At 43.0% G+C, this 26,765-nt stretch overlaps 1 protein-coding gene across 2 annotated transcripts; it reads right to left on the bottom strand.

Annotated features, from left to right (window-relative positions):
• Positions 1-6: 6 nt before the first annotated feature.
• On the bottom strand, positions 7-23,149 carry LOC124269812. 2 transcript variants are annotated; one of them, XM_046704850.1, is made up of 5 exons: positions 23,020-23,149; positions 1,201-2,260; positions 906-964; positions 678-726; positions 7-196 (listed from the first exon to the last, which is right to left on the bottom strand). In XM_046704850.1, exons 2-5 carry the CDS (start codon positions 1,289-1,291, stop codon positions 27-29), a joined length of 369 nt encoding a protein of 122 aa, XP_046560806.1. In that variant the 5' UTR covers positions 1,292-2,260; positions 23,020-23,149; the 3' UTR covers positions 7-26. The 2 variants fall into 2 exon arrangements, 1 of the variants encoding a protein (XP_046560806.1); XR_006896617.1 differs by having other exon boundaries at positions 113-196; positions 626-726.
• Positions 23,150-26,765: the final 3,616 nt, after the last annotated feature.

Genomic DNA, 26,765 nt, shown 5'->3' with positions numbered 1-26,765 from the left:
CAGCAAACCTGGACAGCATCCTGTGGTTACAGGTCAGGAAAGAGCGCTTCATCCAGTAACCTATCCTGTTTGTGGGCGCACAATGACATAACATCAAGCTGTGAACGTCGCCAAGCAAGTAACTGATTATACTCACACTGCAGTGTCAACTTGGTCCCTGTTCCTGTTTCCAGACTGTAGGTTTTAGTCCCCGCATCTGCAAAATATTTCCCAGCTTGAAGAACAAAAATGCTCATACACATTAAACCATAATCTGTAACTTCTATGCTTGGTACTTTTTTTCAAAATAAGATGCACTCCACCTTTGTACCCAACAAAATATCTGCCAAGACAGATCTGGTCCCTGTAATATCAGTAGAGTCGCTTTTCAACATTGTTTAGCCTCAGCTTCTGTCCATTACAAACGGCTATTGATAACGTATCAGATATCTGCCCTCTAAGCTTACACGTATCACAGTATCATGTCAATATGAAAAGACCAAAAATTGTTCACATAAGATATACTTTGGATAAATATTTTATGAGGCCATTTTCTGCCCATCCATAACTATATCTGTTTAATTCATAAAGGAGTTGGAAGCATGTGCTTCTGAAAATATGGCATACAAAATAAAGGGACACATACGGTAACGATGTTTTCCCTCGTTACGTTTTGCAAAGTAATCTAAAAATCTCACCAAACTGTGTTAGTGGTGCTGGATCGTTAGCAGCCTCCGGAAGCTTCAGCTTGAAACGAAAGAATATATTTCAATGTCGCAATTCAAGATTCACAAAACAGTAGGCTTGTTTCACTTCTAACATACAAGCATAAGTTCAATATGAACATAATATGTACGCAGGTGACAATAATTATTACCTCAGAGACTACGAGACGTATATATGTATGCTTACTAAGAATTACTTACATGCGTGAGTGTGTTCTCCGGGTCAGGTAGATGGATATCATCTGTCTGTGTACCTCTGTCTGTAAAATAACCAACAACTGTTACCAATCGATCATTTTATGCTTCACGGAGTTTGTGTTAAAAAGGAATAGAACGAGCATCAGTTCACCATCTTAAAGTCAAATTAAATGAATGGTCAAGAGAAACATCTACAAGCTATCAATGTTTCTGACAAAGCCTAATCAAAAATACTTGACAGTATGCTAGGAAATAGTAAACAAATCTAATATATAACATATACTGCCAGAGTCAGTACCTGTCAGAGTGTGTTCATCAGATGTTGATCCATCTCTAACGAGAGACCCAAACTCAGAAATGTCGGATTTCAATTTCTCCAGTCCTCTCATGTTGAATGCGGCTGCAGGTGAACAGTGCAGCTCTTGTGGAACTGATCTGAGGTAAGTCTTCGTTGTTTCTTGTATTGAACTCTCCAGTGTCAGAAAGTCCGAGTTCGAAGCATATCTGAGTACTGTCTTGATGTAGTCTGAGGTCCACTTGCATCGTTCACTCTCGCCTTCAGAGGTAACCTGCTCTATGTGTAGATTTGACAGTTTCTGCTTCGTCTGATTGTCAAGATCGATGATCAGATCCGTCTCTCTTTGATCGAGTTGTGTCCTCAGAGAGAACGGAATGTGTGGTGGATCGTCTCCTTCACAGCACTGCTTTTCTTCTTTGTGTCATTGATGACTTTGCTGATGCTCTTCAGATATGCTTGGTGAGACGTATGATGTGCAGTCACGTTCTTCCCATGTTGTTTTATCCGCCTTTCAGCAGCATCAGAAGCTACGTCTAAATCCTCAACGTCGTGTTCAGCATGGTCGCCAAGCCTGCATTTTGTACAGATTAAAATGTTACAGTTTTTGTCAAAATATTCCAGAGGATAACGATTGTGAAGTTTGCAAACTGGTTCAGCCTTCATGCTTCCCGGTGCCGTGTCCACAATGGTTTCAACAACATGTCGTCTGGTAGCTTTGAAACTGTTGTGCATGTTCTGGCAGTATTCACAGAGTAACTCTTCACACTCTGGGCACCAACACACAGCCTGGTTGCCGTCATCTTCGTGTGTACAGAGAAGCTCTGTGGGGCGATGTTTGACCGTCAGGTGTAATATTTCCTTCTGTCTCACTGCATCCTGCTGGAGGGTTGTTTCTTTGAGGTTGACCTCCCTCTGACACGTGGAGCATGATATCACACCGGCAGCTGCAGATGTCACACACGTCTCACACACAGCGTGTAGACAGGGCAGTAGGTAGGGGGCGGGGCCCTTCAGGGTAAACTGCTGCTGGCAGACAGAACATTTGGGGAAGGCGTCCATTCTGAAACAAACATATTATTGTCCTAAATCACTTCAATTCAATAATACGAACATGTTATCAAGAATGGCATACTGATTCAAGAAAATATATTTGTGCACTCTTTTTGAGTAGAAAACTCATGTTAGATTGAGTTTACTAGGAGGTGAGAGTGAGGTTGAGGCGGATAGGAGCAGAAGGGAGAAAACAGGTGAGAAGTGAAGGGCGGGTTTGGGTAAGAGGGAGAGACTGGTACGGGTAGGAGGTACAGGCGGGTACGGGTAGGATGGAGAGGCGGGTACCGGTAGGAGAGAGAGCATGGGGGAGGGTGCGGTAGGGGGTACATGCGGGGTACAGGTACGAGGAAGAGAGAGTGGGGGTGGGAGGGAGAGGTAGGTACAGGTAGGGTTGGAAGCGGGAACGGGTAGAAGGGAGAGCATGGGAGGAAGGAGCGGCTAGCGCGGGTAGGATGTACAGGCGTAGAGGGAGAGACGTTCACAGGTAGAAGGGAGCAAGGGATGTATAGGTAGGAGGGATTGCCTGGGAGGAGTTTACAGGCTGGTACGGGTAGGAGGGAGAGGCGGGTACGGGTAGGAGGGAGAGGCGGGTACGGGTAGGGTAGGAAGCGGGTACGGGTAGGGGGAAGAACATGGGAGGAGGGAGCGGCTAGCGCGGGTAGGATGTACAGGCATAGAGGGAGAAACTTTTACGGGTAGGAGGGAGCCAGGGATGTACATTTTGTATAGGTAGGAGGGAGTGTAGGGTAGAGCCGGGAATGAGGGGGAGACTGGTACGGGTAGGAGGTCTAGGCGGGTACGAGTAGGAGGGAGAGACTGGTACTGGTAGAAGGTCTAGGCGGGTACGGGTAGGAGGGAGAGACAGGTACAGGTTGGAGGTACAGGCGGGTACGGGTAGGAGGGAGAGACTGGTACTGGTGGGGGAGGGTACAGGTGGGTACGGGTAGGAGGGAGGGACTGGTACTGGTACGGGTAGGAGGTAGAGAGGTACGGGATGGTACATTTTGTATAGGTAGGAGGGAGAGACTGGTATGGGTAGGAGGTACAGGCGGTTACGGGTACGACGGAGAGACTGGTACTGGTAGGAGGTACAGGCGGGTACGGGTAGGAGGGAGAGACTGGTACTGGTAGGAGGTACAGGCGGGTACGGGTAGGAGGGAGAGACTGGTACGGGTAGGAGGTACAGACGGGTACGGGTACGAGGGAGAGACTGGTACTGGTAGGAGGTACAGACGGGTACGGGTAGGAGGGAGAGACTGGTACGGGTAGGAGGTACAGGCGGGTACGGGTAGGAGGGAGAGACTGGTACTGGTAGGAGGTACAGGCGGGTACGGGTACGAGGGAGAGACTGGTACGGGTATGAGGGAGTCAGGGATGTACATTTTGTATAGGTAGGAGGGAGAGCAGGGTAGAGCTGAGAAGGAGGGAGAGACTGGTACGGGTAGGAGGTACAGGCGGGTACTGGTAGGAGAGGGCTAGGAGGAGAGAGGCGTGCATGAGTATGAGGGAGGCCGTCAAGGAGGGTGACGTGTACGAGTAGGAGGTACAAACAGATCCGGGTTGGATTAAGACAAGGGATGAGTTAGACGGGGGTGGGGGTGCGAGTTGGAAGAAAAGCGTGGAGGAGGGAGGAGACGGGAAGGAGGGAGGATTGAGACAGGAGTAGGAGGGGTTGACGAGGGAGAGGAGAGGGCGAGAAAGGAGGCAGAACGAGGGAGAGAGGAGAGGTTACGGTAGAACAGGAGCGATGGATGAGGAAGAGGATTTGTATGATTAGCAAAGGTAAAGGCAGATATAAAATACAGGAAGAAAGGAGAGGAGGAATAAGTAGGGGGAGAGACGAGAAGGGGGATTGAGAGAAGTAGAGGAGAGAGAGGTATGGTATGAGTAGGAGGGAAAGGTGGGTACGGGTAAATGGGAAAAGACGTGAACGGGGTAGGAGAGGAGCCAGGGATGAGAGAGAGATATGTACAGTTCGGAGGAACACAAAGGAGGAGGAAGAGAGGCGGGTATATGGTTGGATTGAGTGCAGGAGTGGAAGCAGCAGTACAGGTGGGAAGTAGGAGTCAGGTACCGGTAGGAGGGAGATCCGGGAAGGAGGGAGGGCTATTGAAGAGGGAGAGGGAGGTACGAATAGGAGTGAAAGGAGGGGAGGAGGGAGAGGCGGGTACGAGTTGGAAAGAAATGGAGGATTGAGAGGAAGGAAGGCGGGAGAAGAGTTAAGAGGAAGAGCCTGGTAGGAGTGACAGACAGAGGGAGAGGCAGGTACATGTAGGAGTGATAGGAGGGGAGGAGGGAGAGGCAGGTACGGGTAGGAGTGAACGCAGGGGAGATATGGAGAGGCGGGTACGGGTAGTAGGTACAAGCAGGTACATGTAGGAGTGATAGGAATGGAGGAGGGAGAGGCGTGTACGGGTAGAAGCGAATGCAGGGGAGATATGGAGAGGCGGGTACGGGTAGTAGGTACAGGCAGGTACATGTAGGAGTGATAGGAGGGGGAGGAGGGAGGGGGAGGTACAGTAGGAGCGAGACACAGGGTAGGGTACGGGTGATAGGACAGGAGGTGGGGAGATAGGGAGGGCGGGTGAAGGCGGGATATGGAGAGGCGGGAGAGGGTAGTATATAGGCAGGTACATGTAGGAGTGAGGAGGGAGGAGTAGAGGCGGGTACGGGTAGGAGCGAACAGGGGGAGATATGGAGAGGCGGGCACAGGTAGTAGTATATAGGCAGGTACATGTAGGAGTGATAGGAGGGGAGGAGGGAGAGGCGGGTACGGGTAGGAGCGAACGCAGGGGAGATATGGAGAGGTGGGTACGGGTAGTAGGTACAGGCAGGTACATGTAGGAGTGATAGGAGGGGAGGAGTAAGAGGCGGGTAGTGGTAGGAGCAAACGCAGGGGAGATATCGAGAGGCGGGTACGGGTAGTAGGTACAGGAGTAGTATAGAGGCCTTTATGGCTGCAAAATCTATTTTTAGCTATGGGGCTTTATAGGGTCAAAATCTATTTTAAGACCATGAGTCATGTCAACACCTGCTGTTTCTATTTTTAGAAGAGTCTATATTTAGACCATGACTCATATCAACATCTGGTGTTTCTATTTTTGGACTCTGATGGGTAATATAAGGTCCCCCGAACAGTCCTCCATATCATTCTGACTTCAGTCGGACAACGTCCCTTCTCCATTCTATGTTCTTGACTCTACTGGTTCTATTGGCCTTGAAAATGGAAGCCGTTCACCGTGATATTCTGAGTTGTGATAACGAGGCCCTGGTAACACTTCCAAATCACAGATGCCATTTACATCTAGGGGACGACGTCTATGTGACAGCCAAGACATGGAATGGAAAACTAGAAATTCATGTGAGGTAAGTACGAAGTATACCCGAGTGGCAAGTGCTACCCAACCAAACGAGGCATCGTGCTTACCTTGAAACACTGGCTGGAAGTGTCTAGTGTTCACGTGCAGCTGAAACAGCAGGGAAGGTACTCACACGTCCATGTTGGAGGGAACATGTACGCTTCCTGGGACGACAATGGTATTGATGTGCGACAGTGGGAGAATGATCAGAAAAGTGGTAGAGTGATACCTACCAACCAATGTATTCTGTTGTCCCTAGATCAGTGGGAAAATCTGGTAGATTGTGTAAGAGTCATGTTTGACTTTGTGCCAGAACTGAAGGACATGGTACCCTGTATGCTTCAGGACGATCATCAAAACCAGATGGGATACTTCCAGTGTTCCTTTTGCAACCCTAGTTACTACAGTTACTGGGTGTAAAGCCATTCTTGGTTTAGACACTGTACTGTGCGGACGTGTTACCACTGCTCTGGGATATCATGGATGTGTGTGGACATTACCCATTCGACAAGACTGTCGTTGCCGATTGCTGTGCAATCAAGACTGAATGGACTTCATTCCAGAAAAGACTCGATTCGTTTAAAGACTGGCCAGTGCAGATGAAACAGAGTCCTAGTCACATGGCTCAGGCAGGATTTGTGTACTTAATCAGAGGGGACGCTTGCAAGTTTTTTCAATGTGGTCTCGTTCTCAAGAACTGGGAAGTAGATGATGATCCCTGGGCCGAACATGAAAAATGGTCTCCAGATTGTCCGTATTTGGCCCTGGTGGGAGTACCTCAGAAAGAGGTGACCCGTTGGGGTAGTCATGTGGATTTGCAACCAAGAGTTTGATGTAAAATGTGTGACTATTGGAAATAAATCAATGTTAAGAGTATGTCTGCCTTGGTTGACTATGTATAGTATAAATAGAGGTTTACTCAAATACTAATCTCACTGAGATCCCTACCACGATAAGAGTTTGTTTGCTAGAAATAGTATGGCTAGGTACGTGTTGAAACATTACGAATTTTTAAGGTTCATGTTAATGTTTCAAGACATTGAGGAGATTCGACAAGACATCTTAGAAATGAACAGAGAACAGATTCTTGCCATCAATGGTATTATCAATAGCTTATTAAAGGGAAGATTACCAGTGACTCGATATGAAAGGCGTCGTTTCCTGAGGAAAAATCATAGAAATAACTATCTAGCGGTTTTTTTATGAAGATTAGTTCACCCCCTGTGGACGGCAGACAGTATGTGGAAGAGTCTTTTTGCCAGTAACATGCCAATCGTAGCATTTGTTTTGAAACCACAGTTTGTCAATGCACTTAGAGATGAGGCCATTCAAAATGCCTGGTTGTTTGATAGAGCATTGGCTTAGTACACCTGGTACACCCGGGTTTTTTTGCCATAGTAGTGCATCCAAACCATCCTGGCAGCGATGTTGAAAGCTATACCAAGCCCAAGGTCAATGAAGATATCTGTATATATAACAGGCCACAAGGGCTATCTAACTTCATTTAGCCGTGGACCAGTGACAGTGACGCATCACCTCAAGCCGCTCCCGTTTTCATCATGAATAATCCACGATACAAACTCTTCATACCTGATGCTGATAAATGGACACGGTTTTACATGCTCATGGCTGAAGGAGACCCTTATCATTCTATAACACGTGGGGGGAGAAAAATCTGCCATGATGTCTGTCGATCGATATTTGGAACTGTATGACCCAGAGTGGAAGAAAGATAAACCGAAAGAAACCTCAGAACAACCTAAGATTAATTTTGTTACCCCTACTCAACAAGTGGTCGAACAAGCTAAAGCCAAGTTGAAGAGAGAAAGGGAAAGTGTCGTCCATAGGGAAAACACAAAGCGAATGAAAACATTTTTAAATAGAGACGAAAGATTAAATGTGTCATTTGTAGTAGGACTGTTGACGTGTGAACATCATTATGCATCCCTGTCCCGTATGCTCCAAACAATATGTTTGGGCTCATGACTTGTCCCGTCATATTCGAACAAAACATCCAAAAGATATCAAGCAGCAGCAGCAGCCACCATCACCACCACCACCACTACAGCAGCAGCAGCAGCAGCAGCAGCCAGTTCAACCACATTCATCAGAAAGTATTACCCAGTCATTGGAAGAATGTAGGCTGTGACATCCATTTACCATGATCGTCTCAGGGCCAACCTCCTGTGGGAAAACCTACTTAGTGAAACAGATTCTAGAAAGGATGAACATTAAACCTTATCCTGAACGTATTATATGGCTCTACAAACGATGGCAGCCCTTGTATAATGCCATTCAAACCCATGTTTATCCCTATGTGGAATTTCATCAAGGCATTCCTTCTGATCTCGAAAAGGATGCATTTCTGGACCCCCATGTGGTGAACGTGGTTATCCTCGATGACTTAATGTCGACAGCGAGCAAAGATCCATGCATTACAGATCTGTTTACGGAAGGAAGTCATCATCGTAATCTCTCAGTGATCGCCTTGAACCAGAATTTGTATTTCAGTAAGGATCCCACAAATGAAGAAACTGTCATTATCTGCTTCTGTTCAACAACCCTATCGATCAACAACCCATCATGACTTTGGCGAGGCAAATGTATCCAGGTAACACAGACCATTTCATGGAGCCGTTTCAAAGGGCTACCCAGAAGCCTTATGGCTACTTGTTGGTTGATCTAAAACCCCAAACACCTCCCCATATGCGACTTTGTCCCAATGCATTCAGTTTAAAAGGACACCTCCAAGCCAGGACAATTCAGTCCAAGTTAGATGTTCAGCGTGAGCAGACGTGTGAAGAAAACCTCTCAACCATGCCATCTTGTGATGACTGTGGACTCATGTTTCAAGATGTGCAAGATTTGCAAAAACACAGAAGAAACTGGTGTCCCGAAAAGTCTTCAGTGGGTCCTCCTGGGATACCCCAAGTGAAAAGGCAGTGGGAGGAAGACAACAACTTCTCACCTGTGAAGAGACCACGTCCTCTGGTGGACTGTGACTATTGTGGTCAAGTGTTTAGCACTAACCATAACTTACAAAGACATTTACACGATAAACAATGTCCTGAAATGGAAAATGAGGACGATGATGTTGAATCATTAAGCGATGTCACACACAACAGGAAAAATAAGATGGCTGATCTTGAAGAGCAAGGTATAAGACAAATGTATTCACGTACGCGTGAGCTGAATAAAGACTTTTTGGATGAGAAACGACAGCTGTACATAAAAAGAGGTTTAAACGAAGACATGATTCAAGCCAAACTGAACAAATTGATGTGGAGCACGTTTAAAGAGACATATGCCCGATTTATTACTTATCTGTACCATATGCAGTATGGTCCAAAGACACAAGGAATACTGAAACAAGTAAAAGACACAAATAATATGTTTCATGAAGTGATTTCAAAATTGTACCAATATAAGTCTTGGGTCGAAGGCATGACTGAAGATGAAGACATAACATCTGATGAAGAGAGTGAAGGACAGGTGGATGAGGAAGGGTAATAAGACAACAGATGTAAAGTAGGCATTTGGGAGAGCTCCTATCCTAATGTCTACTCATTTGAAACGGAGCTAATAAACAATGAAATCTGTATATCTCTCTTGTTTCTTAATGTATTGTACCCATGAAGGTCTGGGTTACCCTTCAGTAACTCATGCTTGTCGTAAGAGGCGACTAACGGGATCGGGTGGTCAGGCTCGCTGGTTGACATATGGTGCATTGTGTAGAATGACGCTCATGCTGTTGATCACTGGATTGTCTGGGCAATTATGTACAGACCACCGCCAGAGAGGTGGACTATTGCTGAGAGTGTACTAAACTCACTGAATGTATTGCTGGAGGATTGACATAAGACAACTGTTGTACAATTCTTGGTTTTTATAATAGGAATTTCAACCCTATTTCACTGAATCCACAGAAATTTTTAACATGATCATACTATTATCAGACATACAAGTTTCAGTTTAAGCGTCATTCCTGTTGATTGAATACAAGATAACAACTGTTTCAGTTCATTGTATTGAAGATAACAACTGTTTCAGTTCATTGTATTGAATACGAGATAACAACAATCGTAATCGTAATCGTATGATCATATATATATATATATGGTTGAGTACTGTCATAGGAAAAGGTTTATAAATACATAAGCTATTACAAATGGTCACTTGTGTTGTAAGCCGTTTTGGTCTACAAAGCCGTTTTGGACATGTAGCCGTTTTGGACATGTAGCCGGTTTGGACATGTAGCCATTTTGGGTCAGAACCGTTTGCGAACCGGTTTGATAGAACTGTTTGCGATCCAGTTTGACAGAACCGGTTTTAGGTCGGGGCTGTTGGCGCCAAGATTTAATGCGCTTTGTTGGGTCTCCCTAATCTGAATGACGAATGACAGCGAATGACGAATGACAAATGTATTTTTGCACAATGAAGCCTCCCTTGTCATTCGTTTTTCTGCGATAGTGAAAGATCATTACTTGATGTTAATTGTTATCTTTTTTAAACAGTATGTAATGTTATCACATATGAAGTAGAATGACAGGGTTTTAGTGTAATGTTATAAGAAACATCACCCTCAGCAAATGGAATGACAGTCATATCAGGTAGAATGACAATGTTTTTTGTAATGTTATCAGTAATATCACCCTCTGTAAATGGAATGACAGTCATATCAGGTACAATGACAGTGTTTTCTGTAATGTTATCAGTAATATCACCCTCAGTAAAGGGAATGACAGTCATATGAGGTAGAGTGACAGTGTTTTCTGTAGAGTTATCACTAATATCACTCTTAGTAAATGGAATGACAGTCATATCAGGTACAATGACAGTGTTTTCTGTAGAGTTATCACTAACATCACCCTCTGTAAAGGGAATGACAGTCATATCAGGTACAATGACAGTGTTTTCTGTAGAGTTATCAGTAATATCACCCTCAGTAAAGGGAATGACAGTCATATCAGGTAGAATGACAGTGTTATCTGTAGAGTTATCACTAATATCACCCTCAGTAAAAGGAATGACAGTGATATCAGGTAGAATGACAGTGTTTTCTGTAGAGTTATCAGTAAGATCACCCTCTGTAAAGGGAATGACGGTCATATCAGGTACAATGACAGTGTTTTCTGTAGAGTTATCACTAATATCACCCTCAGTAAGGGGAATGACAGTCATATCAGGTAGAATGACAGTGTTTTCTGCAGAGTTATCACTAATATCACCCTCAGTAAAGAGAATGATAGTGATATCAGGTAGAATGACAGTGTTTTCTGTAGAGTTATCACTAATATCACCCTCAGTAAAGGGAATGACAGTCATATCAGGTAGAATGACAGTGTTTTCTGTAGAGTTATCAGTAACATCACCCTCTGTAAAGGGAATGACAGTCATATCAGGTAGAATGACAGTGTTTTCTGTAGAGTTATCAGTAATATCACCCTCAGTAAAGGGAATGACAGTCATATCAGGTACAGTGACAGTGTTTTCTGTAGAGTTATCACTAATATCACTCTTAGTAAATGGAATGACAGTGATACGAGGTAGAATGACAGTGTTTTTTGTAGAGTTATCACTAATATCACCCTCAGTAAAGGGAATGACAGTCATATCAGGTACAATGACAGCGTTTTCTGTAGAGTTCTCACTAATATCACCCTCAGTAAAGGGAATGACAGTCATATCAGGTACAGTGACAGTGTTTTCTGTAGAGTTATCACTAATATCACTCTTAGTAAATGGAATGACAGTGATACGAGGTAGAATGACAGTGTTTTTTGTAGAGTTATCACTAATATCACCCTCAGCAAATGGAATGACAGTCATATCAGGTAGAATGACAATGTTTTTTGTAATGTTATAAGAAACATCACCCTCAGCAAATGGAATGACAGTCATATCAGGTAGAATGACAATGTTTTTTGTAATGTTATCAGTAATATCACCCTCTGTAAATGGAATGACAGTCATATCAGGTACAATGACAGTGTTTTCTGTAATGTTATCAGTAATATCACCCTCAGTAAAGGGAATGACAGTCATATGAGGTAGAGTGACAGTGTTTTCTGTAGAGTTATCAGTAATATCACTCTTAGTAAATGGAATGACAGTCATATCAGGTACAATGACAGTGTTTTCTGTAGAGTTATCACTAACATCACCCTCTGTAAAGGGAATGACAGTCATATCAGGTACAATGACAGTGTTTTCTGTAGAGTTATCACTAATATCACCCTCAGTAAAGGGAATGACAGTCATATCAGGTAGAATGACAGTGTTATCTGTAGAGTTATCACTAATATCACCCTCAGTAAAAGGAATGACAGTGATATCAGGTAGAATGACAGTGTTTTCTGTAGAGTTATCAGTAACATCACCCTCTGTAAAGGGAATGACAGTCATATCAGGTACAATGACAGTGTTTTCTGTAGAGTTATCACTAATATCACCCTCAGTAAAGGGAATGACAGTGATATCAGGTAGAATGACAGTGTTTTCTGCAGAGTTATCACTAATATCACCCTCAGTAAAGAGAATGACAGTGATATGAGGTAGAATGACAGTGTTTTCTGTAGAGTTATCACTAATATCACCCTCAGTAAAGGGAATGACAGTCATATCAGGTACAATGACAGTGTTTTCTGTAGAGTTATCAGTAACATCACCCTCTGTAAAGGGAATGACAGTCATATCAGGTAGAATGACAGTGTTTTCTGTAGAGTTATCACTAATATCACCCTCAGTAAAGGGAATGACAGTCATATCAGGTACAGTGACAGTGTTTTCTGTAGAGTTATCACTAATATCACTCTTAGTAAATGGAATGACAGTGATACGAGGTAGAATGACAGTGTTTTTTGTAGAGTTATCACTAATATCACCCTCAGTAAAGGGAATGACAGTCATATCAGGTACAATGACAGTGTTTTCTGTAGAGTTATCACTAATATCACCCTCAGTAAAGGGAATGACAGTCATATCAGGTACAATGACAGTGTTTTCTGTAGAGTTGTCACTAATATCACCCTCAGTAAAGGGAATGACAGTGATACGAGGTAGAATGACAGTGTTTTCTGTAGAGTTATCACTAATATCACTCTTAGTAAATGGAATGACAGTGATATGAGGTAGAATGACAGCGTTTTCTGTAGAGTTATCACTAATATCACCCTCAGTAAAGAGAATGACAGTGATATCAGGTAGAATGACAGTGTGTTCTGTAGAGTTAGCTGTAGTTTAGAAAAACGATGAACCTAGGAAAAGATTGTGATTATGATTGGACTGTGTTTATTGTGTTGGGATTGAAAGATTCATGGCAAATGGGAGTAATGTGTAATCATCTTTCTATCGGTCGTATCCTATGTGTGTGTATCGGGCTGTGTTTATTCATGTGATTGTGTGTGAGTTTTAAAGTAGGCTCATGGCATATGTGAGTAATGTGTAATCAACTTTCTATAGGTTGTATTCTGTGTGTGTATGGGGCTGTGTTTATTCATATGATTATGTGGGATTTTAAAGTAGGTTCTACATGGGATATTTTGGTGAGAAGCATGCTGTGTGTGATTTCGCTATGAGTTTCAACATTTTACTCAGTTTTTTTCATCGGCGGGCATGACTAGGACTTTGTTATTTGTTTACTATTTATTTATCATTTTTTTTACAAAATGGCGGCGGGGACGCGGTCTGTGACCTAGTTTTACGCTTGTGCATGCATGGTTGAGTACTGTCATAGGAAAATGTTTGTTATATGTATTTTGTGTTTACATCGGAGTCATGGGTGGGCAAATGTCTTATTCATAGTTGGAGAACAGTGTGAATCAATCTGTTGTCTCCACATGAATGACTGTCTTGTCATACTCAACAAAACATCATGAAATGGTACCTATGGATGTGTTATTCCCTGATGTCATTCATATGGATATGATGAACAGAGGTAAGTTGACTTCATGTACACTAGAATAGTCTTTATCCCCAACACAATTTGATGATGATGAAAATCTTAATCTGTGTTACGATGTATTCTGTGTAACAATGTAGGGACTGAAGGTAGGACGTTGTACACATTTGAATTTCACATTCTCAATAGTTATAGTTAGTCAGACGGTAATTTATACTGCGATAACGGGCGCTCGCTTTGAGATAAAAGAGAAATACACTGGTAGTATAATGTGTAGTCACTCCAGAGATGTGTAGTTGAGAGGCTGAGTTATTGAAAATATACATCCAGTGAATCACACAGTATAATCACAGGTTGTTTAGTAATCCAAAAAGAATTACACTGGTATGGAGTATATCCACAATGTGTAATCACTAGGTGTAGTGACTGAGCTGTGTATGACATGGGGCTGTTCGGGGGACTTTATATTACCCACCAGTCTAAAAATAGAAACACCAGATGTTGATATGAGTCATGGTCTAAATATAGACTCTTCTAAAAATAGAAACAGCAGGTGTTGACATGACTCATGGTCTAAAAATATATTTTGACCCTATAAAGCCCCATAGCTAAAAATAGATTTTGCCGCCATTAAGGCCTCCCAGATTGTATCACCTATTTCAGCACGGCTACCTTGGGGGCTGCATAAATCGCCTTACACGCGCATGCCGCGCGTCGTTGGATAGCTGTGTCCTGTGGCTACACGGAGAATGTTTCCGTTTGTTTTTACGCAACTTTATAGCCGAGCAATTAAGGTTTCTGTGATTTTAAGCTGTGCGTTTTTCTTCCACCCAATTTGTTCCACCCAGCCTCCGGTGGAAGTCGCCTGCGCCATGGCATTTTTCAAGCCTTTTACTTTGTCATATCTATGCATGCTATACGTTCTTGGAAACCTTGGGAAACGCTCTCTCCAAATATACAAACGTGAATATTGTGCTGCCCCTGGTAACCAGTCCAGATTGAAACTCCGACGTGATGTTTTGTGTAATTTTACTGAAGTTCAATTCTTCTGTGATATAGCAATTTTCGCCAACACACGCGCAGTCGTGATATAACGGCTACTATTCTTACAGATCACCTCAGAATATACATGTCTATAGCGCGTTTGAAAGCCTATTAAGGCGTGTTTTAGACAATGTATAATACGCACGTGTTGCACATTCAGTGGTGGAGCTATATAAGTGTTAATGTGCGAACTGCAAAATATATGGGACGTGATAAAGATTGGCGGAATTTAGATGAATCTGTACACCGGCTATACCGGCGGTGTTAATATTTACATATAGTGCATTTGCAAGATTATTCATGGGGATTCTGGGAATATGTAATATGTTGTTGTGCAACATTAGATAGTTGAGCAATACAGGAATGAACATGCTTGACAGAACTAAAAAGTACAAGCGTTTGGAATCTAACCATAACAGCAATACCTGTAGTGTTATTATTTATAATGTTAGTGTATCGGAAAGCCCTTGAAAATGCGGTTCTGCCAAGGTATAATGTGCATTCGAGTCACACCTGATAGTCGGGCTCTGCGCGCAGTTATATTTTCCTGATACCGGATCAAATCTATGATCTGGCGTGCATGCTCCGTCGGCCCGTCGGCGCTATGACAGCTATACTTTATCACAAAAGCCGCCTCTATTGTCACTTAATTAGCTTTATATCACACTCTATATATCACATCTACGTATCATCATTGTTTTTATAACGTCTGTTTGACCTGTCCTCATGGATTCGTTGTATATACATGCACATATCTAGCTTCCTGTAAATCTAATTATCACTTCATTAGCTGTATATCACTCTGCTGTATTTACTGTTTAGTCTGAGGCGTGGCAGGTAATTTCCGGAGATGTACCACTAATCAGCAAATTTAATTTCGTCACCGTGAAGATATCCTTCTTTTGATAAGCAGCTTTGTGATTTTATAATCTTGTCGCCCGACTGATTTCGGCCATGTGCATAGAATGCTTGGTTTTCATTGGGATGGGCAATTCACACCTTTGGCGTGCCCTTGCCCCTCAAATGGACGTCATGCATAGAATGGAGATGGGCAATTCACAATTTCCTCCTCTCCCTTAAAACATCCGACTTGGTCACATGACAGTGACCTTCATCTAAACCATTCCATTGGCTATCTGGCGGGGACGTGGTAATATAAGTGAATGCTCACAATATCATCATCACAGACCGAGTGTCTTAGTGGACGAATACCAGTCGGCGTTGACGATCCCTATTGGCAAGTGAACTTTACTTTTATTACCTTTGCTTGTTTTTAATAAGTCATCTACGCTGCTCAATATATCAAACTGATACATAGCATAAATAGGGTTCTTAAAATATCCAAGTACAAAACTGTGACATCAAGGCCCTTTTCTGTAGCTCCCAGAAACATAGTACAGTGAATCTTTTGCCAGTATGCCTTCCACAAATGTATCAGTGGTTTGTCAAAAGTGCAAAACATATTACAAAGGCGTTGCGCATTTAAAAAAATGTTATCCTAACAGTTCTACTGCTGCTATAAACGCCATTCATGCCCAAAATCTCCGCCAAAGCGAGTCTTATACAGCTACTCAGCTTGTATCCATGTCGGCTCTATTGGCATTTTGTGGCACATTCACAATAAACAAAAACCAAATCCCTGAGTACATCAGGGTACTAAAACACTTTGGCCACACAATACAAGGAGAGGACGCACCTGTAGCCTCTCCTTCAAATAATAATCAATGCCGAGTACCAGTACTGGTTTAACTGGGTCGACCAGAAATGGTACTCGGTATAATTACCAACACAACTCAGTCAGGGCTAATCTAACTAACTCTGGCTTATATGATAGGTTCCCTGAAAGTGAACCCACACTTTCAGGGTTTAAGCAATATTTAACCAATATTCTTAAAAAGCAGGGCGTAATGCTGGGGACACATGTCACCGCGTTTCTAAGTTTTTCTATTTTATCCAAAACAGGTATTCCCAAATAGTAATATGGCTTGTATCAATTTTGGATATATTTGAGCACGTAGATGAAATACATCATTTCAACATGGTATTTTCGCAAAACGGGGTTTCTGCAGGTGCCATTAAAAATTACATGGCAGCAGTCAAATCCTTTCTCACCTACTGTCAAACATATGTTAAAATGTCACCCAGGGTTTGCGATAATTTGCGTAGGTTTACAAGTGCTACAAATTGTTCATATACAGGTGTAAGTAAACAATATAAACGCGAGGAAGCCCATAAATCTGTTGCAGAATTCAGAGATGAAACCAGGCAACCGCCATCCATTTCCGTTGCTCAAAGGGATACACAGATCCTGCAACCAGACAGGAGGTGAGGGACATCCTGGATCGGGCAAAGGCAGATCGACAATCCGATGACGATCAGCGCCTGGTGATGCGGTACCTGTCCTGTGGGATAATTCAACTTGGTCATGCCCAAAGACCTTCGGTGGCATCCTGTATGAAGTTGGCTGACTTTGATAAGGCACGATCCGTTGGCGGCAGGTACCAAATTTCGTTCATGGACCGCAAGACGTCCACGAGCTTCCTGGTCAGCATAACCTTGTGCAAAGAGGAGTACAACATGTTCAGGGATTACCGCCGGTATATACGTGGTGACATGCCTGAAGATGTCCAGCCGGAAAAGTCGCCTTTCTTCAGAAAGGTGGACAATGGTACCGAAGTGGGTAACATGTCCCTCGAGTTGGCCCGCTTCCAGGGCGGCGAAGCGTTGGCTGGCGCAGGCCAACCAGGTCGAATCCCGGCAGGGGCTCAGAGGCGACTTGGCAGTAAGCAAGCGCAAACGGTGGTTGATTTCTCCTGGAAGCAGGACGAAATGATGGTGTTGCATGGGAGTGAAGGGGCGACCCTTAGAGGAGAGGCATTAGCGGCGGAGCGGTAGCTGGCGCAGGCAAACCAGTTCGAATCCCGGCAGGCGCTCAGAGGCGACTTGACAGTAAGCAAGCGCAAACGGTGGTTGATTTCTCCTGGAAGCAGGACGAAATGCTGGTGTTGCATGGGAGTGAAGGGTCGCCCCATAGAGGAGAGGCGATGGTGGCGAAGCGTTGGCTGGCGCAGGCCAACCAGGTCGAATCCCGGCAGGGGCTCAGAGGCGACTTGGCAGTAAGCAAGCGCAAACGGTGGTTGATTTCTCCTGGAAGCAGGACGAAATGATGGTGTTGCATGGGAGTGAAGGGGCGACCCTTAGAGGAGAGGCATTAGCGGCGGAACGGTAGCTGGCGCAGGCAAACCAGTTCGAGTCCCGCAGGCGCTCAGAGGCGATTTGGTGGTAACTGTGCATGATTTGCCGTGTCAAATCTTTGCAATTCCCCTAAGGTGTGGCATATGGGAAAGGAGAGGTATATTGCTGTAGTGTCTACAGCTATGTATGCGAAGTCACCCAATTGATGGGTAGGCGCAATGGCACTACACGCCAGACGGACATTGACGTTTTCTGACGTTTGTTATGCATGTTGATGTAAATTGTAGTATGTATTGTTCATCACGTGTAGCAGCTCCACTGCCATTGTCAACAGTACCTGAAGAATTCACAGAGATCTGATCTACCACGACGACCTTCCTGCGTGAGACTCAACCGCGCCATCACAGCAATCGGACTTTGAAATCAAAGTTGTATCCTTCCAGGTTTAATGTTTCAGTATTATATATTTGTGCTGACATGTTTGAATCATCAGTCCATTATGCAATTGTTAGAGTATTGAATGCGTGAGCTATGGTTATCCATTCTTGGTATATGACTGTGATGCACAAATGCTTCGTCATGATCATGTTCGTCTTACAAATGGGGAATGCAAAAATAAAAGTACAAGTTAACACTGTCTCGCTCTAAACTAACACTAACCACAAACCGATGTAACATAAAACTAGCGTGAAAAGGCAATAAGTCCTTCTCTCTCTAATCTAAAACGCTAACCTAAAAACCGAAAAAAACATAAATTAAAACTAAAAGCCTACGGCCTTCTCTTTCAGCTGAATCACTAACCAAAACCGCAGTAACATAAACTTAAAACAAAGAAGGTTAAAACGTAAAATAACAATAACAACACGAAACAAAGAACTAATAATACCGGTAAATTAAAGGGGACGAAAAACATCGATGTGGGCAATAATAAGTCCTTCTCTCTCGCAACCGAAAAAACATAAATTAAAACTAAAGCCTCACGGCCTTCTCTTTAAGCTGAATCTCTAACCCAAACCGCAATGACATAAACTTAAAACAAAGAAGGTTAAAACGTAAACCAAAACCGAAAAAAAACCATAAATTAAAACTAAAAGCCTACGGCCTTCTCTTTAAGCTGAATCCCTAACCCAAACCGCAATGACATAAACTTAAAACAAAGAAGGTTAAAACGTAAACCAAAACCGAAAAAAACCATAAATTAAAACTAAAGCCTACGGCCTTCTTTTAAGCTGAATCCCTAACCCAAAACCGCGCAATGACATAAACTTAAAACAAAGAAGGTTAAAGCGTAAACCAAAACCGAAAAAAACATAAATTAAAACTAAAAGCCTACGGCCTTCTCTTTAAGCTGAATCCCTAACCCAAACCCGCAATGACATAAACTTAAAACAAAGAAGGTTCAAACGTAAACCAAAACCGAAAAAACATAAATTAAAACTAAAGCCTACGGCCTTCTCTTTAAGCTGAATCCCTAACCCAAACCGCAATGACATAAACTTAAAACAAAGAAGGTTAAAACGTAAACCAAAACCGAAAAAAAACATAAATTAAAACTAAAAGCCTACGGCCTTCTCTTTAAGCTGAATCCCTAACCCAAACCGCAATGACATAAACTTAAAACAATAACAACAAAGAACTAATAATACCAGTAAATTAAACGGGAAAAAACATCGAGGTAAAGTCGGGCATGTGAAACTGAAATATAATCCTTGGCTCAAGTGATTTTCTACACTTGGCTCAAGTTCTATGAATTGAGTCGGTAGGCCGGCCGAGGCATTGATAGTATTGTTTCCAGGTGAGGGGAACATGCTTTCAATGTCTACGAACTAGCCCGGATATTTGTCTTCAATTCCACCTGGTGTGATGGCGAACTGAATTTTTGGCTATGTTTGCACTTGGTTTGATGTTGTCTGGAAGGATGAATAAAACGTTTTCATTGCTGCGCTTAGCCGTGGTATTGTCTTCAATTCCACCTGGTGTGATGGCGAACTGAATTTTTGCTATGTTTGCACTTGGTTTGATGTTGTCTGGTTTTTCATTGCTGCGCTTAGCCGTGGTATTGTCTTTAATTCCACCTGGTGTGATGGCGAACTGAATTTTGCTATGTTTGCACTTGGTTTGATGTTGTCTGGAAGGATGAATAAAACGATTTCTTTGCTACGTTTAGCCTTGGTATTGTCTTTATTTCCATGTGAAGAAAACGGAGACACGTTTTTGTGATATTTAATTCTTATTGTTTGTTACTAAAGGTCACCTTCACACAATTACATCCCTTAAGTAGCTTCATAGTGAGTTCTTACTCACCTCATTGTCTTCAAATGAGCCTTGATTGGCGTCACGTTTGCAGAGGCACTTGTTGTGGTGGGGCACACAGGCTCTGCTCTGATGTTTTGATTGTAATGCCTAATCCGAGAGTTTCTGAGTGAGACATGGAAGCCAACCGAGTGGCGGGAATTACGACTGAAAGCGCCAATCGTTGATCGGTTGTTTAATCGCATAAGTGAATGGGATGAGTGAGTCGTGTCAGGTTTAAGCTACCAACCGGCCTTAATCCATGAATGATTGATTGACTCTGTGACCTCAATGCAGAGCTTAATACAAACACTTTTCAATCGCCCGGGCTATATATACCTAGCAGTCAGATACAAGCATCACGGCACTTGTGCTAACATTGTTTGACACAACTCATTGTTGAAGACTTCATTCAAGCCATGGCCTACACACTTTTTTAAAGGTCCTGTTTCAAAGCCCGTCCACTTTGCCATCCTGGGACATAGCTTCGTGCGGCGACTTGATCAAATCTGTCCCCCTCCACGTGGCATCATCACTTCCGTGCGTGGGATAGGAGGGGCGACTGTCGCTCGGATGAAAGCAGTGGTGGATGCCCTTGATGCAGGTTTCCAGGGCATTGTTTTCTTTCAAGTGGGAGAGAACGACGTGTCGGCGTCAACTGATCCTCAGAACCTGGTTGAGGACTTGCTGGATCTTCTGGACTACCTTCGGTGGAAACGGCCCGGCTCCAGAGCAGTGATAGGAAGTCTGTTCCCGAGGGTAAAACCAAGGAACATGACGGTCTCTGCCTACAAGCGGAAGGTGGAGGAGACGAATCGGCGCTTGAAGAGGATGTTGCGACGCCGTCTGGATGCCACCTTTTGGGACCACAGCCAGCACATGAGGATGGGACCTGCACTGTTAGGCAGGGATGGCGTCCACTTGACGTCAAAAGCCAATGCCCAGTTCTGGCTTTCCATTCGTAAGTGTATGTGTAGGTACGTTTAAACGCACATGCCCTGTCCGGTAGATCATCATTTTATCGTAATTCCAAAACTCTATATTTGTCGTTTCGGCCCATTGTGTTTATATACAGCAGTAGCAAAAGGGGATCCGTGTGTGAGACAATCAGTGCAAACGGGACGCACAGATCAAACCCCTTTTGATATGAAATCTGAGCTGTTTTGGCTCCCGTCACACGCACGGGGCTTAGCTTCGGGGGCTTTAAGGGTGGGGAAAACGTGACGACACCCGCACGTGTCGCACATGACGTGAAAGCTAAGACACGGGGCTTTCGATCCATAGTAACAACAAAACCCTGTGGTCGATGTACGAAACATAACAAGCATCTGCAGCGTGAAATACTGCCGTAAATCGGGTCAAATCGGGCTTAAAAGCGCCCCGGCTTCGAACCCGTTAAAGACAGGTCACTCCTGATGATACCACCAGTTGACCCTGGGAACCAGCTTCACGTCGATGTGCAACATGTCAATGGGTTGCGTATATTTGTCGTCCACGCGACGTATAAAAGATGATCGCAGAGCAAGGCTCTTTCTTGGTAAAGACATGTCTATATCAGATGGCCAAATGGACGTGGACGTCCAACCAGGTGCCCCACGTCGACCCCGTGACGATCCCAGGTGCCTTGTCCACGTGGCAACATTTTCATATATGATATGCGTGCATATGTTTCTTTCTCCGGGTGCGAAACGATTAGTGCAAGCGGGATGCAGAGATCAAACCCCTTTTGATATGAAATCTGAGCTGTTTTGGCTCCCGTCACACGCACGGGGCTTAGCTTCGGGGGGCTTTAAGGGTGGGAAAACGTGACGACACCCGCACGTGTTGCACATGACGTGAAAGCTAAGACACGGGGCTTTCGATCCATAGTAACGACAAAACCCTGTGGTCGATGTACGAAACATAACAAGCATCTGCAGCGTGAAATACTGCCGTAAATCGGGTCAAATCGGGCTTAAAAGCGCCCCGTCTTCGAACCCGTTAAAGACAGGTCACTTCTGATGATACCACCAGTTGGCCCTGGGAACCAGCTTCACGTCGGTGTGCAACATGTCAATGGATTGTGTATAGTCGTCGTCCACGCGACGTTTAAACAACAACACCCACGATTTCTGGCCCGCGATATAGGGCTATATACTACTTACAGGCAGTTACGAGTATGAACAGGGCATTAGGGAGAGGTGGAAACGAGTTTAAGTGAGAGGCAGGTAAGAGTAAGAGGGAGAATCGTGTACGAGGGAGAGAGAGAAGGGTACAGATAGGAGGTGGAGGAGGGAGAGGCGGAAACGGGTTTAAGTGAGAGACAGGTAAGAGTAAGAGGGAGAATCGTGTACGAGGGAGAGAGAGACGGGTACAGATAGGAGGGGAGGTGGAGGTGTAAAACGGGAGGATGTAGAGGCGTGTACGGGCACACAATAAACTATCTACCTCCATGTCATTCCCCTCGTTCTACCTATAACAATACCACTCTATTTCCCAAATAATGATCCACCTAAAGCCATTAGCTATTTTTCCACCCGCAACTCTTGTTCCTGGATCTACATACCCGACTACACATAGACGCTGAAGTAGAGATTTGTTTCACCGATCCACTGCACAGTTACGCCTCTTAGATAACAAGTCCTCCATGTCACGTGACGACGACAACGACCACTTCATGCACTACAATCTACGATATTGTACACCTCAAGGTCGTCTGCTGTCAAGTCTGGAACCTTCCAGCTTGATGTTTAGAAAGAAACGGAATCTATCTAACCCTAATATCCGACAATTAACACCCCGATTCACTGTCACAACGTTAGGTAGAGTAGTTCCATGTTTGTAAGTACAATATCATATGCATCACACACAACACACTTCGAGGAATGGGGTCTGAGGTGGGAGTTACAATGAAGGGTTTACCTGTTTGTCCTGACGCCTGATTGTGAAAACTTAAATCAAGGGCAACATAGATATTACATAATCTACGATACTCACGTATGTATTGCGCTGATTTAGACTGCAAAATATATCTTGTCAAGACAGCTTTTCTGGAATATGTCGCGACAGTACAGCACACACCTACCTGGAGGTTCGGCTTCCTTGTAATATAGGTCATATGCCGGCGTCACCTGATGGTGATAACGACTGTCACACGACACCTAAACACAAAGCCCATGTACTGTGGAGATAGCTCATCTGCACTTGCACACTTCCACTAGCCTAGTGGTTAATGCGTTCGCTCGTCACGCCGAAGACCCGGGTTCGATTCCCCATATGGGTACAATGTGTGAAGCCCCTATTTCTGGTGTCCCTCGCCGTGCTATTGCTAAAAGCGACGCAAAACTAAAGTCACTCACATCTGTACTCGGTACCACCAAATTGGCGACATAAAGACGTTGACCTCTGACCTCACTCCTGTAAGCTGAACCTGAGGCTCACCTACAAATAGATAACGTTTGTTAAATATGTAGATACACTCCTTACTAACAGAGCTGATATTCATTGCACAAAAAAGCATGGAAAGAAAAGTAAACTTTTAACAAGATCGAAAGTTATGATTAAACTTCACAATTACTGATATTAAAAAAAAACAACCCCGAAGATCATGCATTCTTTGTAAAACATATACTGAGGTTTTGAAATGACAAATGCAATACTAAATCTCAAAGGGGATCACAGTCCAGTACTTGTTACATGTGGCTGGTGCCAACAATTTTTGTCAGTTATGATTATCATTAACTGCAAGGCTGACACACAATATAATATAAGTTTGAAAACAATCTCGAGCTGGGCAGATACTTCTACTTGCTCACACACAGTCTCTATTTAACACTACACTGTTTCAGTCATACTATGGTACATGTACATGTCTACATGTGGTACACTGTAAGTACAGGCTAGAACCTTATACTGGCACACACCCAGTCTCCCTTTAACACTACACTGTTTCAGTCATACTAAGGTACATGTACATGTCTATATGTGGTACACTGTAAGTACAGACTAGAACCTTATACTGGCACACACCAGGTCTCCCTTTAACACTACACTGTTTCAGTCATACTATGGTACATGTACATGTCTACATGTGGTACACTGTAAGTACAGGCTAGAACCTTATACTGGCACACACCAGGTCTCCCTTTAACACTACACTGTTTCAGTCATACTAAGGTACATGGACATGTCTACATGTGGTACAGAGGAATATAGAACACTGTGAGTACCTCTGCCAGCCTGGGAGACATCAGTCACGAACTCGGCCTCCTCTCGGACTTTAACCTCCTTCTGTCTGAGAGGATCATCTTGGTGGACGTTCAGGTGAATGTTAAAATGACCTGAATCACACGTGTTGATATTAAAGTATTTTGTGTTAATCGTTATAACCCATGCTTTTCTTGGTGGTCCATGTTTCATTTCATAGTTTCAGCTCTGAAATTTAAAACAAAATTTCAAAATGTATGGATGCCTATGTGGCTGGAAGCTTTCAAGCTTTAGGATACAACATGTTAAGGTGTCCTAGAAAATTCACTTATAAATTTGATGACATCAACTGAAACATTACCTTTACAGCAAACACAAGGTACATTACCAACACAAATTATACATCTCAATTTGAAATATGGTTGTAGGAAAACAGTTAAAGACTTATGCCACTTTTTAGAAATATTCCATTCACACAGTCATCGAACATCGTAATTAAAAATCTTCAGAGTAACAAGCCAAGACTCCAAGCTCAACATCATACGAACACCAGAAACACATTCCCATCAGATGGTAAAATAGAGCTACATCTCACTGCCCCATTAGATGCTAACATACAGCTAAACCTCACGGCATCCAAAAACACATCCCCATCAGATGCTAACATACAGTCATTTCAGGTTTATTCAAACATTCCATTTTTTACAGTTATTTTGACAATATCTATTGAAAATATAGCAATGCTTTCATTTTCAACCTGCTTCCTCTCATCCTTAGCCTGTTCACAGATATATTGAATTGCAACCAATGAAGTATTTCTATGGGGACATATACTGTATTCACCTAAATTGTCCAGATTGCCATATTTCACGGGTTTCCAAACCCAGATTTCCCATGATTGAAATGCACCATTACACCCCACACCTGTCGTCTCTATCTACCACGGCCTACATTCGTATAAGGTGTGGCAAGTCGATGTAAAGAGTTGCGGCCCTTACCCATGCTATTGTCTCTCCATTTACATTTTGAGCATTAAACAAAGTAAATATCTTGAATTATGCCTGCTTTCACTCTTATAACTGTACGTGGTTCCCCGTCAACCCGTGTTTTTTTTCTAGGCCTTACTGTCACTGTGGTATTCATGCTTTGTATTCACAATCTTGTGTAGTTTTTAAATGTGGACAGAAACTATCACATCTTGTATCAATAGTCTTGTAACTATTTAGCAAAGGCGTTCAATCAGTTTATTCAGTTAATTCATTTAACTGAGCATAGTCACAACTTTGTAATTGAGGACAGACAGGCAGACAGGTTTTATCCAATAGTTTAGGCCCAGTGGCCTCAAGTATAATTGAAGCTGCTTAATGACTACTATTGGTCACATGACATGAGATAGTAAGTTTACACGTGATTTAAAATGGGCATCGAATGTGTTATGAAAATGGCAACAGATTTGATAATATTAGCATCATTACAATTAAGAAGATTATACATCGTTTGTGGGTATCATTACTATATTATAAATACTTCTATCGACAGGCAGAAAAAGGTCCACAGACTGATCATATGTAAAATTCGTCTTCAGTTTTACCAGAAGAACAATAAAACATGATAAATCTTCCAATATATTATTATCTTTTTAATAAAACGTTGTATTTTAAGGCATGTAGAGATTCTAAATTTTAAAAACAAAGTAATATAAGACTTCTCTCACAAGTGACTTTTTCATGTCAATGCAGTTCATTGATATGTGTGCTGAAGTCGACCACACTCGACTCTATACAATTACACAAGCGTCACTGATAACGACAGGGTCAAGCAGAGTTTGTAAGTATTGAGTGACTCGAATCGTCTCTCTTTAATAATATTACGTTAGCTCTTCCTGACTAAAATATATTGCAGATGATGCTGATTGCAGTTGAGCAAATCTATATTAATATCATCGATTGAATCTCAATTCTAGTTAATCCCAATATAACACAGGGGTGTCAGGTGGTCTATATGATGCGCTTAATACTAATCTTTTCTGTGGCAGGATAACCTCGAGGTACATATTTTCATAATTGTATGGCTCTAAATATACTCTTCGTTTAACATACACCAATGACAATGATACCACGACCAAATACATTCCTATCCCTCCTATAAGGAGAATGAACAAAATGTAATTTCAAATCATGTGTGTTTACAGAATCACCAAAGTGTGTTTCTGTAAAACATAATCTATCTTATTCAAAGATTTGATTAGAAATACGAGGTAGTTTAAGTGAAATATGAATACACTGTAGTTCCTTATGGCGCGAGTTCACTGAAACGGGACAATGATTTGGCTCCACGTCTCCAGCAATTACAAGAAGTAAGGCGAGGTTTGGTATTACCTTAGACTCGTTGAAAGACTGTGTTAAACATACATGTAGATATATATCAACACGACTACAGCTAGTGGAACAGCAACGTGCTCTTATCATCTTTAACATAACCATCTGTTGCAGGTAGTGAATGATTGACTGGATGGAATGTTCCCTTCATCAGGTGAG

Source organism: Haliotis rubra, unplaced genomic scaffold, assembly GCF_003918875.1.
Source record: "Haliotis rubra isolate DU_JTF1 unplaced genomic scaffold, ASM391887v1 Scf1479, whole genome shotgun sequence".
In the NCBI taxonomy this organism is placed as follows: Eukaryota; Metazoa; Mollusca; class Gastropoda; order Lepetellida; family Haliotidae; genus Haliotis; species Haliotis rubra.
Note: the sequence above shows the minus strand (reverse complement) of the source record. Positions and strands in the feature narration are given on the sequence as shown.

Coding starts and splice junctions, on each gene's coding strand:
- LOC124269812 (XM_046704850.1), bottom strand. CDS start 1,291: ATGAGAGGACTGGAGAAATTGAAATCCGACATTTCTGAGTTTGGGTCT. Junction 727..905: donor CGGAGAACACACTCACGCAT/GTAAGTAATTCT, acceptor TTTCGTTTCAAG/CTGAAGCTTCCGGAGGCTGC. Junction 197..677: donor AGCACCACTAACACAGTTTG/GTGAGATTTTTA, acceptor AATATTTTGCAG/ATGCGGGGACTAAAACCTAC.